The following is an 18855-nucleotide window of genomic DNA, read 5'->3' as shown; positions in this document are numbered from 1 at the left end:
GTCCCAGATCAAATTCTACCTGGAAAGTTGGCCATTGAGTCCCCAAGTGATACTTTAAATAAATGTAGCAAGCTCTGAAGGAAGCTGGCATGCCTGAAACTCTTTACTATATGCTGGGTCTGTTTTCAAAATTTTCAGGGCTCCTATGGTTCTGGGACTCCTTGGTGGCTCAGATGGTAAAGAATAGACCTGCAATGCAGGAGACCTGGGTTCAATCCCTAAGTCAGGAAGATCCCCTGGAGGATGGCAATCCACTTCAGGATTCTTGCCTGGAGAATCCCCATGGACAGAGGAGGCTGGTGGGCTATACAGTCTATGGGGCCACAAAGAGTCAGATACAACTGAGTGACTAACGTGTGTGTGCACCCACACACACACACACACACACTTATGATTATATTTGTTATTTTAGGAGAGGAAGGCTATTAAGTGTATATTTCCTTCCCAGTGTAAGTAAAAGGAACATTAATCTTTCTCTTCAAATCTAATAAAAGACAAATTCTAGATGTGAGACCTTGATTCTGAGGTCTAGATTCCAGTCTCTCCTTGTTTGGTATCTTACTTTTCCCAGTATCAATGTGGTAGATGCAGTCTAGGTAGGGACAGAGACCCTGGTCTGGAAGTCATGGGCCCTGTAGCTTGGTCTAGACACTAATTGACTGGGTGATCCTGGGTATTCTCTGGGACTGGACTTGAAGAGCTCTAGGAACACCAAATAATCACCACAGCCTCCTGCTTCCTGAAGCTAGTGACAGGTAACAGCATACCCCCTGAACACTGCAAATGCTGAAAGGGGGAGCAAGCTCTGTCCCTTCATGGGCAGGCCTTGGGGCTTTGGGAAGATGCAAAGAGAGGGACCTGATGCAAGATGCTACAACCTCAGAGTCAGAGAGGGAAATGGTACTTATCTTAATGAGCTGGAGGGGCTCTAATGGCCTGGGGTGAGAGTGGGAGGTGGGAGTCAGGGGAGGGGTGAGGTCTCAGCAACAGAAGCTTGGCAGGTGAGATGACTGCTGCTTGCTCACTCCAGGTGATGAACAGTGTGTGCAACCGTTGTGGGGTCTCGTGTGGGCAGTGACCCAAGCTTCCCAGGTGGAAGGCAGGCTGCTGAGCCGCGTGTGCAGCAGGTGCAGAACCCGGAGTGCTGGAGCCCTATCAGCAGGATAGTTTTTTTTAGTTCATGAACAGTTTTCCTCACATTAATTGGCTCTCTAGGGCCCTGGGAGTAGCACTGGTACCTCAGAACAGTACCGTTACTGGGAGAGCGATTCCCCTGGTGACAGGAAGGAGGCAGGCTGTGTTTTGGGGGATGTATTTCTGCTGCCAGGACTACTTGGAAGGCTATAGCTAGAGAGGGAGTTCAAGGTAGATGTGATTGATGGACAGGGTCTTGGAGAGGCCTCTTGTCTGCTGGAACTCTCTCATTTAAGAGAGACCAGTCATTGTTGACTGCTGTGATGGCTGGAGAGCAGGAAAGACCTATAAGAGTGTATCTCTAACCCCTCATTGAGTACATGGGACATCAGAATTCCAGAAAGTTCTAGAATTCTGCTGTCACATAATCGGTCACTTACAGAGCAAAGAAAAAAAATTCAGGTAGCTCCCTTGACTGTCAATCTAGGGCTTGTCTGGGCTTGAGGGACAGTAGGAACCACAGACCTAGAGTAGGGTGCTGCCCTTGGTTCCCCCACCATTCCTCAGTCCAGGCCCAGTTGGAAATTGGGACAGTGGCCTTGCATAGAGTGTGTTCGTGCATCAGTTCCTGGATTGACTCTTGAGATAGGGAGTGAAAAGAGATAGAGGTGCCACTCGGTGAGATGAGCTCAGTTTCATCATACCCGTACTTTCTGCATTCTGCTACGGGTATTTTCTTGACACAAAAACCTTATTTCACAGTCAGGCAGTTCCTAGGAGTGTGTGCTCATCCATCTCCAGCCTGTATCTGTCACCTAGCTCTTACACGCAGGTTCCGACTCTTGGCTCAGATCTGCTACCTAGCTCTGATTCACAGTCCCTGGATCCCCCTGCCTGACCTTATTTCACGTAGTGCCTCCGTGGGTTATGCTCCCAAATCCTCTGGCTTCGACTCTGACCACTCTCTCCTATCCTGGGCCTGAGTTTCTAGTACCTATTTCTAGTACCTACAGGGCTCTTAACTGCTTGTAGTCCAGAACAGAAGCTTAGCCATGGCCTTTAAGGCTCTTCCCTATCTGACCCCGCACTAATTTTATTCAAAAAGCCTCATCTGTCATTCTTCTGCATGGGCTTTGCATTCATTCCCCACAGGGCCTCACACTTTATCATCTGTTATCCTCTGTTTATAGTGCCCCCTCTTCTGAAATGCCCTTTCCTTGTTAAGTTACATCCTCCCAAAGTGAAAGTGCTAGCTTAGTCATCTCCATCTATCTGCGGCCCCAGAAGACTGTAGCCCACCAGGCTCCTCTGTCCATGGATTCTCCAGGCAAGAATACTGGAGTGGGTAGCCATTCCCTTCTCCAGGGGATCTTCCTGACCCAGGGATTGAACCCCAGTGTCCTGCATTGCAGGCAAATTCTTTACCATCTGAGCCAACACAGAAGCCCCCAAAATGAAGATCTAGCTGAAATGTGACCCAGCAGAACTAGAGCACACAGGGATGGCAGTTGGCTTTGGAATAAGTAGGTTCCCCATTATGGGAATTGAACCCCAAAGGGTGAGACTGAAACATGGTAGCTGTTGCTTTAGGTCAGGGATCAGCAAACCTTTTCTGTATAGACAGGACATAATTTGGGGCTTTGCACATCATAGAGGCTCTGTTACAACTACTCAACTCTGTCACTGCAGCACAAAAGCAGTCATAGACAATATAAAAATAAATGGGCATGACTGTGTTCTAATAAAAGTTTATTTACAAAAACAGATGAATTAGTTTTCTGACCCTTGTTTTAGGCTCTGCTTGGGGAAATTGGGTGAATTTGAACCTGTGGGTGGCATCAAATAGAAATAGCTGCATAGGAGCTGGAGAAAGCAATGGCACCCCACTCCAGTACTCTTGCCTGAAAAATCCCATGGACAGAGGAGCCTGGTAGGCTGCAGTCCATGGGGTCACTAAGAGTCGGACATGACTGAGCGACTTCACTTTCACTTTTCACTTTCATACCTTGGAGAAGGAAATGGCCACCCACTCCAGTGTTCTTGCCTGGAGAATCCCAGGGACGGGGGAGCCTGGTGGGCTGCCGTCTATGGGGTCGCACAGAGTTGGGCATGAGTGAAGCGACTTAGCAGCAGCAGCAGCAGCATAGGAGCCAGACAGGGCCAAAAGATATGGAAGGGAATCACAGGCAACATGCTAACACTATGTTAGGATGAGGTGTAGGGAGGGGAAAGCAGGAGGAGCAGAAGGGAGTTTGGCACATATATAGGATTACTTGAAGGAGAGAAGTAGGAACTCTGTTTGGAAAGGAAATTTAGGGCCAAATTTCCTTTCCAAACAAAAGGATCTTAACCAATTTAGGCTATTCGGTAGACAGTATGGAGACATTGAAGATTTGGGGTCAGTGGAATATAATCAAATCTGTATTTTTGAAAAATCATTCAGGCTTACTGAGAAGAATGATTAGAGGAAACAAGGCTGGATATAGAAAGACCTGCTAGGAGGCTACTGTAGTTGTCCAGGCAACGGGTTCAGCATTTCTGGTCCCCTGAACCAGTGCTGGTCTGGATGTGTGTGCTAAGTTGCTTCAGTTATGTCGGACTCTTTGTGGCCCTTTGGACTATAGGCTACCAAGCTCTTCTGTCCATGGGATTCTCCAGGTAAGAATACTGAAGTCGGTTGCCATGCCCTTCTCCAAGGGATCTTCCCGACCCAGGGATCTTCCCGACCCAGGGATCAAACCCTCGTCATCCCTTATGTCTTCTGCATTGGCAGACAGGTCCTTTACCACTAGCGCCACCTGGGAGATATAGATACAGATATCTATCTATCTATCTATCTATATCTGATCTGGATGCCTAAGAATTATTTTTGGAAACTTGCTAAAAATATAGATTCCTGGTCCCGTACCCACACCCAGGAGATTTGGGTTTGGTCGATAGGGTGTTTCTAATAAACCCTCCAGATTTGTAAATCATTGGTCCAGTGAGGCAGAATGAGGCCTGATCTTTTTAAGAGGCTATGGATGCCAGAGGAAGTAAAATACAGGTCCTTCTTCCTCCTGCTGCTGCCTTTGTCTGTTCATGGCTGCCTGTCCGTGTTTTCTGTCACACACACCACCATTCTGCTCATCATCCCACTTTGGTCTTGTTCTATTGGTTCTCTTCAAAACAACTCTTCTGTCCCTTTCTTTCCATTTCTGTCCTCATTTAGGCTCCCATTAAACCTCTTCCCTACTCCCCACTCCCCTCTCCAGTCCATCAGTGTTAGTTACTCAGTCATGTCTGACTCTTTGCAACCCCATGGACTGTGACCCACCAGCCTCCTCTGTTCATGGGATTCTCCAGGAAAAATACTGGAGTGGGTAGCCATTACCTTCTCCAGGGGATCTTCCCCATCCAAGAATCGAACCCGGGTCTCCCACATTGCAGGCAGAGCCATCAGGGAAGCCCTAGTCCATCAAGGCAGTCATAAGCCCAGTCTGTCAGTCTTCAGAACCTTTTTGGGTGGCCTCTGCTTTTAGGATAAAGGCTCCTTGGCTCAGCAGGCAGGGCTCTTCAGGAGCATACTCTCCTGCCAGTCTTTCCAAGCTCATTCCTGTCACTTTCCCTCTGTGCTCTTGAAAATTTTCCTGTACTCTGGGATTTTGCAATTATCCCGGACTCGTAGTCTTGACCCATCCTCATATCTTCCCTCTAACTTGACCCTGTTTTTTGCTCTCTGTTTCTCTCCCAGCTTGTGTGTGACTGTATCTCCCTGGGGGGAGGGGGAGGGTTGGCTGCCAGGGACACCTCTCAGGACCTTTGTGCGCTGCAAATGTGTGTCTTCTCCATCTGAAGTCCTAATCCTCTGCTGTGACGGACATTTGGTCACTATGGCAACTGACTGTGACGTCACAGGATAAGGACTTCAGGTGAAGTGGCAGGAGCAGGTGAGTGTGTAGGAGACAGATTTTAATGTCTGTCAAAGCCCCCTCACCCCCACCCTCCTTCTGTGCCGGGGGCATGGAGGGCTATCTTGGGCTCCTGCTGATTTTTAGAACGCCGCGGTGAGAGTGTGTGCCTGGCATCTGCGTGCTGCAGTAGTGTGGGGCTGACAGAGTGTGTCAACTTGAGCTCTGGCTGTGCCGGCACCGCTGCTGCGTGAGCCTGTTATTCCATTCTGGATTGCTATTTTGATACCCAGATTGCATCATTCTTCCTACGTATAAACAGGGGGTCCCCAGGGCCCTGCAGCTACTCACTTCTCCACCAACACTGTTGTTGTGATGAGCTCTATTTAAATGAGCTGCCGGATCGGGGCAGGTTCCAGCCACACATGAGCACTGTCATTTTGGGGAACATGGAGGGCTGAAGGATTTTTGGATCGAGTCCTAAAAGGCTGGGAGTGATGGCCTCCTGAGCTATGCAGAGGGCGACAGAGCTAGTTCCTGAAAGTTGAAAATCTCGTTTTCTTCCTTCTGAGCTTCTGTTCCAAGGCACCCAGAGGATTAGGAAGGAGATGCAGCTAGGAAGAGAGTCGCCTCTCTGAGGTCTCCCTCTCGCTGTTCAGTTTGGGAAAAATACTGCAGAGCCTTCGAGATAAACAGGAACAGGAGGAGTCAACCAAGCCCTTTCTTGCAGAAGCGTCTCAGGTGAGCTGGAGAAACGCAGCCCTGGCTGAGGATGCATCAGGGAAAGGAGGAAAGGACTCAGGCTGCTCCCTTTTCCCCACCCAGTACCCAGCTCCCCGAGGCTTAGGCCCTGTAGCCCAGCTGGCTGCAGCGTGCAGGGTGGGTGTTCCTGGGCACTTGGTAAGCACCATCCTTTGGGACCTGTGGTGGGCTCACCTGTCGCTCTTCTGACTTCTCCCCCAGGTGTTGCTGTAGTCACAGGGCAGCAGGCGCCACAGGTAAGCCTGCTGGCAGCCAGGGGCAGGAGAAGAATCACCTTAGGATCGAAATCTGTCTTTCTAGCAGGGAGGGGGCATCTGGGGAGTGGGTGCAACATGTTTCTTAAAGGTGATGCTGCTGTTCTGAGCTTTGGGCTAGAGGAAGGTTTTGGGGGGCTCATGTGGTGGGGGCCTTAGCTGATGCCCAGTACCCTGGGGCTGCCTTGGTTGGGAGAGCAGGAATGGTTAGTGAGGAGGGCCAGCCTGCCAGAGGATACAACTGGAGAGTTTTTTCTTCCTTGTATAACATGTGGTAGAGGTATAGAGAGGTAGAATGTCTTACTTGTGGCTGCAGATGTAATCAGGGACCGCTCAATGGTTCAGGGTACCGTCTATGGTTTACAGGGACCTGTGGTGTTTTTTAGCTATGTCCTTCCCTCTCTCTGGGCCTCTGTGTCACCATCTTTATGGTGAGGGAATTGATTAGGTGAACAGTGGAAAAAGCTAGGTCTGGAAGCTAGGTTTGTGCAACTTTGGTTCTACAGGTGAGAGCTGGCAGTAGAGCATCAGTCTTCTCCAGACGATGCCACTGCTCTGTTGGAGTCAGAGCGTGGGTCCCAGCTGCAAAGTTTCAGGGAGCCCTGGCCAAGAGCTTTAGAATGACGGGCTTTTTTAACCCTCAGAGGGTTGCTTAGCACTGAGCTCAGGCTTATGTGCACGTGCCTGTTGGGCTGGGCTGACCCAGTGCTAGTTTTCTGAGACCTCTTTGGGAATTCTCTCCCATCCCGGCCCCATGCCCAGGTTGCCTTGGCACTGCCCTTCATATCTGAGGTAGACTACCCACTCTTGGCCCACCTTCCTTGCTACCTCGCTAAGTTCTGGGCTTGTCGTGCTCTCTAGGCAGCAGCAGTGGTTGTAGTGCCAGATCTCAGGCTGCACCCTAAGTCTGCTGATGGGTCTTTCTGTGAAGCTGGGATTTAGGGGAGGCAAGTTGTGTCCTCCAGGGACCTGGGGTCAGGATACCCTTCTGTCTGTTGGGCATCTGCCCTTTTCTCTTCTCTGCCAGAGGGGAAATACATAACAACTGCACTCAGAATCTTTCTTAACTTGTTGGAGCCTCTTTAAGACTGGTGAGCCTGTCTTTCTCAGCTGCTGAGATATAGGGGCCGATCTATCAGGCTCAGCCACAGTGGGAAGGGATACTCACTCTATGGCAGTGGTCCTCAAATTTGTACATTGTAATGTTGTACATTGTAATCAACCTGTAAAGTTCCTGGGGAATTTAAAAAAATACTGCTGCCTGGCTCCCATCTCCTGAAACTGATTTAATTGACATGGGCTGTGGACTGACATCAGGATGTTTAAAAGTGCCTCATATGATTCAAATACGTAACAGAGCTTGAGAACCACTCATCTACAGAATGAAACTGCCCCTAGATTTATTTTTCTAGGCAGAAAAACTCTGTTTCATTTGCGTTTTCTCAAATATCATATTTATTAAAACTATAAGCATCGCTGGGGGCTGTCTCCCAGCTCTTCCTGGATTTCAAATTCAAAGCTGCGTCCAGATCATCTTTAGAGTTTGATCATTATTATGGAATATTTTACTTACAATCAAATTTTTTGGTTAATTTAAAAAATTAAAATTCCCTTGTTTACACTTGAGTTGACGGTGAAAAGTGAAAGTGTAGTCACTTTCTGTCCATGGAATTCTATCCATGGCGTTCTCTAGGCAAGAATATTGGGTTGGATTGCCATTTCCTTCTCCAAACACTTGAATTAGAGAGGAGTATAGCGACATGGGCAGGGGTGAGTTTTAGAGGTGGACAGACTTGGGTTCCAGTTGTAGTTCTGCCCCTACTTTCTGTGATCTTCTGTAGGTGACAACTTCTTGAAGCCTCAGTCTATCCAACTCTGAAATGGGGATAATGCCTACCTCTGTGTGGTGGATTGACAGTTAAATAAACCTGTAAAGTGCCTAATATAGGGAGTGGTGGTAAAAGAATAATATGCTTTACCCTCCCAGAGCCCAGAAGTGCTCACGCTTGTGACAGAGGGACTGAACAGCCTCAGTTTTCAGAAGACCTCTGGTACCTGTGAGTTCTTCACTCACTCTGGAAGCAGAAGCGTCACCTCCTTTGGGGATGGTTGTGTGGCTTTTGGGCCCTGGTCCTCCATTTCTCAGAACGGATGTTCCTCTGTATGAAATAAAAGCTCAATGCTGTCGCTTGAAAAATTCAAGTACAAAAATGAAAGCAATATATCTAAATATTTTATGTAATTTGTGATTTAAATAACTAAATTAAATATTATAAACTGTATTAAAACTAAATGTTAAATATTATAAGTTGATATTTGGTCATTTTATATATATGCACAGCTCTAGGAGTTCATGTATTCCGGTTGTCAAAAAAAGAACTTTGTTTTGGTATTCTCATTGAAAAATGGGGAATCTTCTTTAAAAAACAAAAAGCTCAAGGTTGACACAGCTTGATGGGGCTTAGGAAGGTTACGGACCTCCTCAGGGACGATAAGAATTTCTGGGCAAAAGTTATGACACAAAGAGAGCCCATGTCCTCCATGTCTACTCTGGGCCCTACAGCTATCCTGGAACCTGGGTGCTGCTGCCGCTGCAGTTCTCCAGCTCTGCTATCAGCTGCAGCAGCCCCTCTTCAGACGGGAGCAGCTCTTCGGTCCAGGCCTCCCTCAGCCACAAGCCTGTCTCTGACTTGCTGGCAAGGGTGGTCTGTCTCTTTCCATCTTGCCCAGGGGAATTTATTTCTGAAGCGTAGTTGCAGAGGAGGAGGGTTGAGAAATCTGTGTGTATGTGTGTGTGTGTTAGTCACACTCAGTTGTGTCTGACTCTTTGTGCTTCTATGGATTGTAGCCCATCAGGCTACTCTGTCTATGAGATTCTCCAGGCAAGAATACTGGAGTGGGTTGCCATTCTCTTCTCCAGAGGGATCGTCCCGATCCAGGGATCGAACCCAGGTCTCCTGCATTGAAGGCAGATTCTTTACTGTCTGATCTACCAGGGAAACCTGGTAATCCATACTTCCCTGCTATTCCCATTTCTCTCACTTAAGGATGTAGAAAGTGTGATTCAGAGAAAAGGGGTCACTGATTTCAGGTTGCACAGTTAGTGACAGTCTTGAACCTGGAACCTACATCTCCCAATTCACAGCCTTTCCTAGGGCCGACACCTCTGCTCTGAATCAGACCTGATTCCTTTATTTTCCTGGGCTGGTTTTTTCCACCACCCAGAAAACTTCCAGATGGCTTTTTTCTACTTTCATTGGCTGCGAGTGCAAGGAATACACATGGAATACTCAAACTGGAAAGAAACATAATTGTTGAATATGCTAAAAATCATGCAATATTTTTTAGTGTCAATTGTGGATTATTTTTGTATGTAGACATATGAACAGATAGTTAAAATGCAATGTGATATATGTTATATTAGAAGGATGTTCAGGGTACTGTGGGAACCCTGAAGAGGGAATAATTAATTCTTCCTAAGGGAAATCAACCTTGCTTCTCAAAGCTAGAACATTCAAACCAGTTTGGAAGGATGAATAGGAAGGAGTTTATCTGAAAAAGAGTGGGGTAGCAAGGAAGAGTATTTTAGGGAGAGGAAACAAACACTTTCACAAACACAAGAGTTATGCAAAGATTTGGTGCATTTAGGGGATAGCAGAGGTATTTGGCATGGCAAGGATGTAGGATGTGTGGCAGGTGAAGCTAGAGATGAGACTAGAAAGAGTTGAAGCCAGTGTGGAAAGGGCCTTGAGCCACAAGCTAAGGATTTTGGCCTTTGGGGCCATGGGAGGTACAGGATGTGATGAGGCCTTGTCTGATCTATTCAGTTATTTCTCTTTTTCTCATCATGCTAATGAGACTGTGTTACTATGACTAATGTTTGAGCATCTGCTACCAGGGAGTTGGAAGCCTTATGGAAATTATTTTCAACAATTAGAACAGCATTTCTGACCTGGGGGGAAATGAGGAGGGTCTTCCCTGACCAGCCAAGTGGAAGGGAGGGACAGTTGCATGATGCCCCTGGATGATGCTCCCTGTGCAAAACATCCTTTTCACGTCTGTTGACGGGCAGAAAAGTATCCAGGAGATTGCAGATCCAGCTCTGTCATTAAGTCCGTGGCTCTGCGGAGGCTAGGGGAGGGATTTTTTTTTTTTTTTTTGGCAGGGAGGAGTGGTAGGTGAGGAGAAGAGCAGTAGTAAACTATTGCTTTGCATGATTTTGTAGATTTGATTTTTCCGGGATATATCAGTTACCTTTTGCTGCATCGAAAGCCACTCCAAATCTTAGTGGTTAAAACAATAACCAAGCTTTATTTATGATTCTGCAGGCTGAGAGTTTGGGCTGGCATACTCTGGGTGGTTCTGCTGGGCTGCGCTGGGCCTGCTAATCTCTGCTGTGCACAGTTGGTGGGTGTGTTGGGGCTCCCTGGCTTGTTTTAGCTTCAGGTGGCTTACCTGAGACAACTAAGGCCTCGCTGCCCATAGTTTCTTATCTCCCAGCTATCTAACCTGTTGTTGTTCGTGTGGCAGTATTCACGTTCTGAGACGGAGAGCAGAATCATATAAAGCCACTTGAGGTCTAGGCTTCGAACTTATTCAGTATCCTTTTTGCTGCATTCTGATGGCCAAAACAGGTCATGAGGGCAGCCTAGCTTCAAAAGAGAGAGAATAGACTACAGTTTTTTTTGAAGACTCCACTTTTAATGGATAGGATTGCAAGGGCATGGACACAAGGAGGGGAAGAATTTGTGGCCACTTTTTCAGTCTCTCAGATTATCTGACTTTCATCACGTGGGAGAGTTGATAATTAAGGTTATTGTCTTACCATAAATGGGATATGAGAAATCTTTTGAATTCAAAGTCAGCATTCATGGAGGATTATGTGAATTCTCAAGTATTGTTTAGTTCAGTCCTCCCAGCAACTCTTGTTTTCCCTTTCTATTTTGCATATGAAGGAAACTGGTGTACTGAGGAGCTAAGTGAGATTAAGTGACTTGCCCAACCAAGGTCATTGGGTGGTAAACCTGGTGTTTGGACTTGTTTGTCTGCCTGCAACTCTAGAGCAACTGCCATTGTGTCATTTTGGTGATATGAAACAGAGAAGACCGTGGTGTTATTGCTACATCACTGGCAGAGCCAGCCCCTACATCACAACCAAGCCAGCCAGGTTGTCCTCATCCCTGGGCACAGGCACCTGGCCCTCAGGAGCTCGTCTCCTTGTCCTCAGTGGGCCAAGTACTTACGGAGTGGACCTGAAGTACTGCAGTCTTCAGGGTGGCAGTGTCACACTGCTTATATAGTTCAGGAACGCTGACGAATGTGTTGGAGACTGCTGCATTTCTCTGGAGAGAGGGAGGTAGGACAAGATGTTCATGTTCAGGGGTGAAAGTACACCCAGCATGGACTGTGTGGAGAAGGCGCAGCAAAACCTCTTTGAGCCCCAGGGGCAGACCAGTTAGTCTTGGTTGTTACAAGAGAAGAGTATCTCCTAGACGAGCAGGCAGGCAGTCCTTGCCTTTCTCTGGCTAGAACTTTCTGAAAGCTCTAGCTTTGAAATCTCTAAAGAAATTCTCCTACACAGTAGTATAAATGGCTGGAGCTTTGCCCTGGGCTAAACTGACCCCTTTGAACTTAGCCAGTAGTGGGAACTGGGCTCTCAGGGCTGTGAAATGAAGGGTGGGAGCAGCGGGAAGGCACCTGATTATCACAACGGGAGCAGGGTTGGGCCTCTGTTTTGTAGGAAGGAAAGAGATGTAGGATCAGGCAAAGTTGAGGATGTGGGGAGGTCTGTAGGGCAGGCCTCTAATAGGTTGCTCATGTCCAGAGTACCCTGATGGTAAGTGCAGGCTATGGCATCAAACATACTTCATTTGGGCACAGATGGTTTTGGTACATACCTGGGTGTTGTGTATTAGAAAGCCTTGTGTCTAGGTCTTATGTATAACCTGCTATGTTGCCCTGACTGTGCTGTCTTTGCCCTCTTCTCCCAGAGCTCATCTCCTGTCCTAGGTGTGAGTGAGTATACATTACCAGGGATGTAACTGAACATTTTCTGCTGCAGTGCTTTTCTTCTGGGCAATCCAAGATGGTGAGGGTAAGTCAGGACAAGCAAAGAAGCAGCTAATCCTTTTCAGAAATCTGTGTGACCCTGTCCATAAGTCTGTCTGTCCACCCATCACTCTATCTTACTTGTTACCCTTCCACCAGTTTACCTAATCATCCATCCATCCATCCATCCTTCTATCCAGAAGAGAATCAAAATGTTTCAGTTGGGGAAGCAAAATGAGTGTGTTTTTTTCTCTCTTATAGCTTTTACTGGAAATTATGACCACTAAGCTTTTATTCCCTCCACCCTCCCAATACTCAAGCTAAAACTCATTCACCAGCCTGGGTTAGATAGGTTCATCAGTTTTGCTTGTGCTGCTGCTGCTGCTAAGTCACTTCAGTCGTGTCTGACTCTGTGCGACCCCATAGATGGCAGCCCACCAGGCTCCCCCATCCCTGGGATTCTCCAGGCAAGAACACTGGAGTGGGTTGCCATTTCCTTTTCCAATGCATGAAAGTGAGAAGTGAAAGTGAAGTCGCTCAGTCAGGTCTGACTCTAGCGACCCCATGGACTGCAGCCTACCAGGCTCCTCCATCCATGGGAGTTTCCAGGCAAGAGTACTGGAGTGGGGTGCCATTGCCTTCTCCGAGTTTTGCTTGTATTTAACAACTAATACCTTTTCCCTGAGTTTCTGAAATTTCACACCACTTACTGACTAGTATCCTTTCTCATTCTTTCTCCACTGGGGTATCCTTGCCACTGCATTTTATTCATTTGCCATCTTACTTACTTGCTCCTGTATTACATTCTTACTGAATGTCTGACATATATGCCAGGGCCTGTTCTGAGTACTACTAGGGAGACAGAGACCCATGTATCTACCCTCAAGGAATTAATAGTTTAGTTAGTAAAACCTACATTTCTCCTCTTTTCTTTTTCTTTCTGTGGGTTTGTCAGATCCCAGGGTGAGGACAAAGCTGTCAGAATCCACATCAGTTTGGTGGCCTGTATTATTCAGTGCAGACAGGCTAATTTTTCAGAAATCTTTTCATCTCTCATATCAGCCCTCCATGATATTTTCTGACCAAATGAATGAACATTTGTACCAGGAGAAGGCCAGAGATTCTTGGTCCTGGCAAACCCCAGTAGTGGAAACACAGCTCTGAGAGTTGGTCTGTCGTACTCTTTCCTGGCTATTTATGATCATCTTTTTGTGCACTCATACAGCTACAGTTTCTTCTCTGCAGCATGTTGAAATTTTTGCTTTTGCCTGTGCTTTACGTTTTCCTCCCTTGTCTGCCTGGTGAACTTCTACTTATCATTCAGTATCCAATTCAAATGTCACCTCTTTATGGAGGGCCTTTCCTAGCCTCTCCTAGATGGAACTCCTGGAAACCTCGCTTTGCTTCCTTAGCACTTGGTACATCCTTTCATCACAGCATAACCCACTGAGTGTTCACCACACTGTCCAGGCTGTGTACCTTGAGAGCTGAACCTTGCCTTATTTATCTGCATATCCTCAGCTGCAACACAGGATTTGTGTGAATAGGTCTTGAGGCCACTGCTCTTAGTCACATGCTTTCCCTCATGCACCCCCACGTGTCCCTCCCAGGCAGCTCTCCAGAATGGACTACACTCCAAAATAGTGGAGGAACAGCTCTGTGGCTCCCCAGTCCCTAGCGTGTTTACCACTCATAAAAGCAGGTCCAAATGATGAAGACGCTGTCAGTAACTCCAGAACTGTCTACTCCTAGAACTGCTCAGAGTGCAAAGAGAAGAGGGCAGCTCACATCCTCTGTACCTACTGCAACCGCTGGCTTTGCAGCTCCTGCACGGAGGAGCACCGGCATGGCCCGGCCCCTGGGGGCCCGCTCTTTTCCCGGACCCAGAAGGGATCTCCAGGTATCACTCCCTCCCCTCCACTAGCTCACACACCCTGCCCCCTACACCCTGCCCCGTAAGTAGTACCAAACCACAAAATCTCTGGAGAAGAGCTCTCTGCCCTTGTTTCCCTGCTGGGGGTGAGAGTAGGGGTGGTCTCTGAGCCTTTCCGAAAGAAAAGCTGTTTCCTCCAGAGTCACAGCACAGTGTGCCTTCACTCCAGGCTCTCCCTGTTGCCAGGCCGGGGCAGGTGGCGAGTGGGGAGTAGGTGACTGTGAGTGAGATGGTGCGGGGAGGAAAAGTCTTGAATTACTGTGGCAGCTAATTGAGTTCACTGTCTTTCACCTCTGTTTAGAAAAATCAGACCCCGCTTCTGTTTAGTTACTTGATTAATTCAACATCCAGGATCAGGGTTTGTCCATTTATCTGTCCAGCACCATCTGTTTTAAGTGACAATCTTCTTCAAAGTCTTTTCTCAAGGCCCTTGAACTGTGGGAAAGGTTTTACCTTCGTCAGACAGGAACCAAAGTTTATGATCCATGTGATCTGATCTAGGTAGCTGGTTTCAGCCTCAGTCTGGATTGGGCAGCTGTTTCAGCCCCACCGTAACAGAATCATGGCCAATGAGGAGGTGTAGGTTAAGTTCTGAAGGACTCACTATTCTGCAGGAGATCCATGTGCAGCAAGTAGCAGGCACCTTCCTCAGGCTCAGCAGATGGTGAGACGCCTGGGGCTTGACGGTGTGTTATTTCTGGACAACTGTGTAAATCTGGCCAGTGTAAGCCCACCTTCCTCATTGTGTTCCTGGAACTTCACTGGCCCAGAGAGAGGGTCACTTTTGCACCACCTTCCCTCTAGCTCTGGATCTTCCCTGTGTCCATAGAAGGCTGAGGGTGCTCAGTGGAGCTAACTTAAGAGGTCTTCCTGAGCAAGACATGCCCACTTTCTCCATCTTCTCTGGCAGGAGTGAATGGTGGTTCTGGAGACTTCGCCTTGTACTGTCCTCTACACACGCAGGAAGTTCTCAAGCTGTTTTGCGAGACCTGTGATGTGCTTACATGCCATAGCTGCCTCATGGTGGAACACAAAGAACACAGGTGGGGCAGGGTGGCTGCCCAAGGGGACTTGGGAGGGCTCTGGACTCTCTACCTGTGAGAGTGCTGGGTTCCCAGTGCATGGAAATCCTCTCCCTGCTTAAGCCAGCCTTCAGTCCCCAGGCCTGGCTGAAGGTTTTCTCTCTTCTGTTGTGTGGGGCTTCTCTGGAGAAACCCTGAAGGGCTAAGAGTCTCTCACTCCCTAGATGTAACCCCAGCCTCCCTGGGCCTGACTGAGGCAATGCATTGTGGGGATTCTTGCTTAGCTGGCATGCTCAGAATAAGACTTGGTCTTCCTCATTTTTTTCTCTGCCTCCTCCTCTAGGTGCAGACATCTTGAAGAAGTTTTGCAAAACCAGAGGATGCTTCTGGAAAGTGTGACTACACAGGTGGCACATAAGAAATCCAGTCTACAGACATCTGCAAAGCAAATTGAGGACAGGTAGCATCGGCTAGCCCCTTGCCTACACTGGAGATGCTCTGCCTCCTCTCACCCTGGGTCCCAGGACCAGGGTGGAGTGGACATGCAGACACTGGCATATGTCCCAGAAGGCGTATGTCCTGGTCTTAGAGGTCTCAGGGCCAGGGAGGGGGTTTCGGGTCATCTCTTGGTGAATGGAGCCAAGCTAGGTGAGGATGATCACAGTGAACCTGGGGTAAAGTGCCTGCCTTCTGAACATGACCATGAACTGACCAAAGATAGGTACTTAAGAACAAGGGCACAGAGTGGATACTGGAGAAGAGAGGGCTGCTTATTATGTGAGTACAAGTCAGTGGCAGTCTATCCTTTATCACTCCTTTCCTGATGTTTTCCTTATACATCTATACATGATATGAAATCATCAGTATTTTGTGTAGAAAGAGAAATAAGCAGGTACTGAGAGAGGATCACATGGCAGGCATTGGATTGGGCATCATGCATGCATCATTTTGAGCAGTTCTTACAATTCTTTGAGTCAGGGGTTATCTCCATTCTACTGATGAGGAGGGTAAGGTTCAGAGAGATTAGGTGACTTATCTGAGATCACACAGCTAGTCAGAGACTGAGCTGGGTTTAGAAGCTAAGTCTGCGTGGCTTCAAAGCCTCTTTTTTTTTTAATGGTTTTACTGAGATATAATTTATATACCATAAAATTGCCCTTTTAAAACGTACAGTTCAGTGGGGTTTTTTTTTTAGCATATTCATAGAGTTGTACAACCATTATTATGATGTGAAAGTCACTCAGTCATGTCCACCTCTTTGTGACCCCATGGACTATAGTCCTCCAGGCTTCTCTGTCCATGGGATTCTCCAGGCAAGAATACCGGAGTGGGTTGCCATCCCCTTCTCCAGGGGATCTTCCCAATCCAAGGATCGAACCTGAGTCCCCTGCATTGCAGGTGGATATTTTACCAACTGAGCCATCAGGGAAGCCCTATTGAATTGTACATTTTAAAAGGGAAATTTTATATTTTTTATATAATTTTTATATATAGATATAAAAAATATGATTTTTATACCATAAAATTTCCTTTATAAAATGTACAGTTCAGTGAGTTTTTAGTATATTCATAGAGTCATACAACAATTATAACTGTCTACTTTTAAAATATCATTTTTATCACCCTAGAAAGAAACCCATACACATTGGCAGTCACTCCCTATTCACCTTGCAGCATCCCCAGCCCTTGACAACCATTAGTCTACTTTCTGTCTCTACCTAGGCTCTTTTCACTGCATGACGCTGTTTAGTAGAGTATTCCCCCTTCTAATAAAATAAGAAATTACATGAAGTCATACCTGTGTTCACTCTCTCTGTCCTGCCTCTAGTGCTGTGTGAACTGATGAGCTATTGACTTGACCTGGGGATGGACCTGTAGTTTGTTGAGAGAAAAATGAGTTGAACTTCGGGCCATTGGCCCACTTACATCAAGTGCGCTGGGTTGTACAAAGGGCAGGATGGATGGTGGAGGAAGGTTCTTATTTCTTTACATTTGGTGCCTGCTGGTCCCTGATTTCAGTAGAAAGCGTCCACATTGCAGGCTCTTACGTTTGCTGTCTGTAGGCTGTTGTAGGCCTGGAGGGAAGGGCTCACCATGCTGTGTTTCCTCCTGTTGTTTGCAGGATTTTTGAGGTGAAGCACCAGCACAGGAAGGTGGAAAACCAGATCAAAATGGCCAAGATGGTTCTGATGAATGAACTGAACAAACAGGCCAATGGGCTCATAGAGGAGTTGGAGGTATATGTGAACAGAGGGTTAGGTTCTGTACTCTCCTTGGGGCAGAAACCAGGCACATATCAAATATGTCTCATGGCTCAGAGATGCCTGAGCTAGAATTCAGATGTGCAATTTCCACAGCTCTCTGCTACTCCCTGTATCTTAAAATGTCCTGTCTAATTTTGGGAAGTTGGCTCATTAAGGGCTTAGAAAATCAGATCAAACTCCCATTAATGCTGTGGCAGTAAGGCAATTGCCTTATTGGACTTTGTAGGTTTATGGCCTTGAACGAGTCATGAAACGAGCTATGCCCAAGAAATCTAGACATTCATTTCCTCAGTCATTTATCGCTTATTCCTATTTGCACTGTAAAATCTACCTACCCTTTCTCTCTCCCTCCCTCCGTCCCTCAGCAGCCATGTCCTCTTCTCAGGGCTGCAGTTTCATCTGATTCCATTTGTGTTTACACTAATGCACACAGGCCACTAGACTTCTCAAGCATGTGGTTTGCAGTCCAAGAATAGGACCAGGGACTCTGTCTTCTCTCTCTGTACCCAGGGCATCACTAATGAGAGGAAGCGGAAGCTGGAGCAGCAGTTACAGAGCATCATGGTTCTCAACCGCCAGTTTGAGCACGTGCAGAATTTCATTAACTGGGCTGTCTGCAGCAAAACCAGCATCCCTTTCCTTTTCAGCAAAGAGCTGGTAAGAAGAACTCCAACTCCTCAATCACTGACTTTGGGTTAGTAAGTGAAAACCATCTTTTACCAAACCTCACAGTGCAAAGGACCCCGGTGCTGGAATAGACCTGCCTTCCTCCAGGCAACTCAGCTAGGAAATTCTGTAGTTCTGCCTCAGGTCATGGATCCAGACATTAATACTAGAAGTGTGCTGGACATTCCCTAGGAAGTTGGGTTTAAATAGGGCCTAAGAGGAAAGGAGGAGTGGAGGATGACATTGAAGTGTTGGGCTTAAGAGATTGGTGATGCCCAGGAAAAGGAGCAGAACTTTTGAGAGAGTTGATGAGGTTTGTATTTGGATATTGCGAATCTAAGGGGCCTGTAGGGCATCTAAAGGGAGCTGTCCCAAATCTGTTTTGATAGATGGGTCTGGAAGTCAGAAGAAAAGTCAGGGTTAGAGAGAGAGAGAGAAAGATGTGTGAGTCCCTGGTATTTGGGTGGTATTGGAAAAGTATGTGAAGAAAGAAGAAAATAACAGATCTGGAACCCAGGGAAATGCCCTCATTTTCAGCACAGAGGAAGGAGATGAGTGAAGGAGATAAGAAGCAACCATCAGAAGTCAGCAGAGAAATAAGAGAATGTGGTGCACAAAACTTAACAGAGAGCTTCAAATTTTTAAGTGACCAATGTTAGCATTGCTACATAGGTGATAGAGGATGAGTAGTGAAGAGAAACCTTGAGATCTCAGAATCAGGAGGCCCCTGGTATAAACTTTGAAAGACACTCCAGCAGCTTTTCTCTCCAGCAAAGTAGAAAGGTCAAAAGCTAGATGAGGGATTGAGGATGGGAGGTGAGGAAGTAGAGGAATTAGTGAAAAGCAGAGAAATAAGGTAGCTTGAGAAGGAGACAGTGTTGG

At 47.1% G+C, this 18855-nt stretch overlaps 1 protein-coding gene across 2 annotated transcripts in view; it reads left to right on the top strand.

Annotated features, from left to right (window-relative positions):
• The first annotated feature begins 4010 nt into the window (after positions 1-4010).
• Positions 4011-18855, top strand: part of TRIM66 (tripartite motif containing 66) — a 43541-nt gene continuing 28696 nt past the window's right edge. The window contains exons 1-8 of one of the 2 annotated variants that reach the window (XM_027563214.1): positions 4011-5063; positions 5597-5765; positions 12031-12134; positions 13841-13988; positions 14932-15064; positions 15387-15503; positions 17166-17280; positions 17818-17964. In XM_027563214.1, coding sequence (XP_027419015.1) covers positions 12126-12134; positions 13841-13988; positions 14932-15064; positions 15387-15503; positions 17166-17280; positions 17818-17964 — 669 coding nt within the window. In that variant the 5' untranslated portion in view covers positions 4011-5063; positions 5597-5765; positions 12031-12125. The other variant, XM_027563215.1, reaches the window with a different exon arrangement.

The sequence above is a fragment of the Bos indicus x Bos taurus genome, chromosome 15 (assembly GCF_003369695.1).
Source record: "Bos indicus x Bos taurus breed Angus x Brahman F1 hybrid chromosome 15, Bos_hybrid_MaternalHap_v2.0, whole genome shotgun sequence".
Taxonomy (NCBI): Eukaryota; Metazoa; Chordata; class Mammalia; order Artiodactyla; family Bovidae; genus Bos; species Bos indicus x Bos taurus.
The sequence above is the reverse complement of the archived record's forward strand: the minus strand, read 5'-3'. Positions and strand labels throughout refer to the sequence as shown.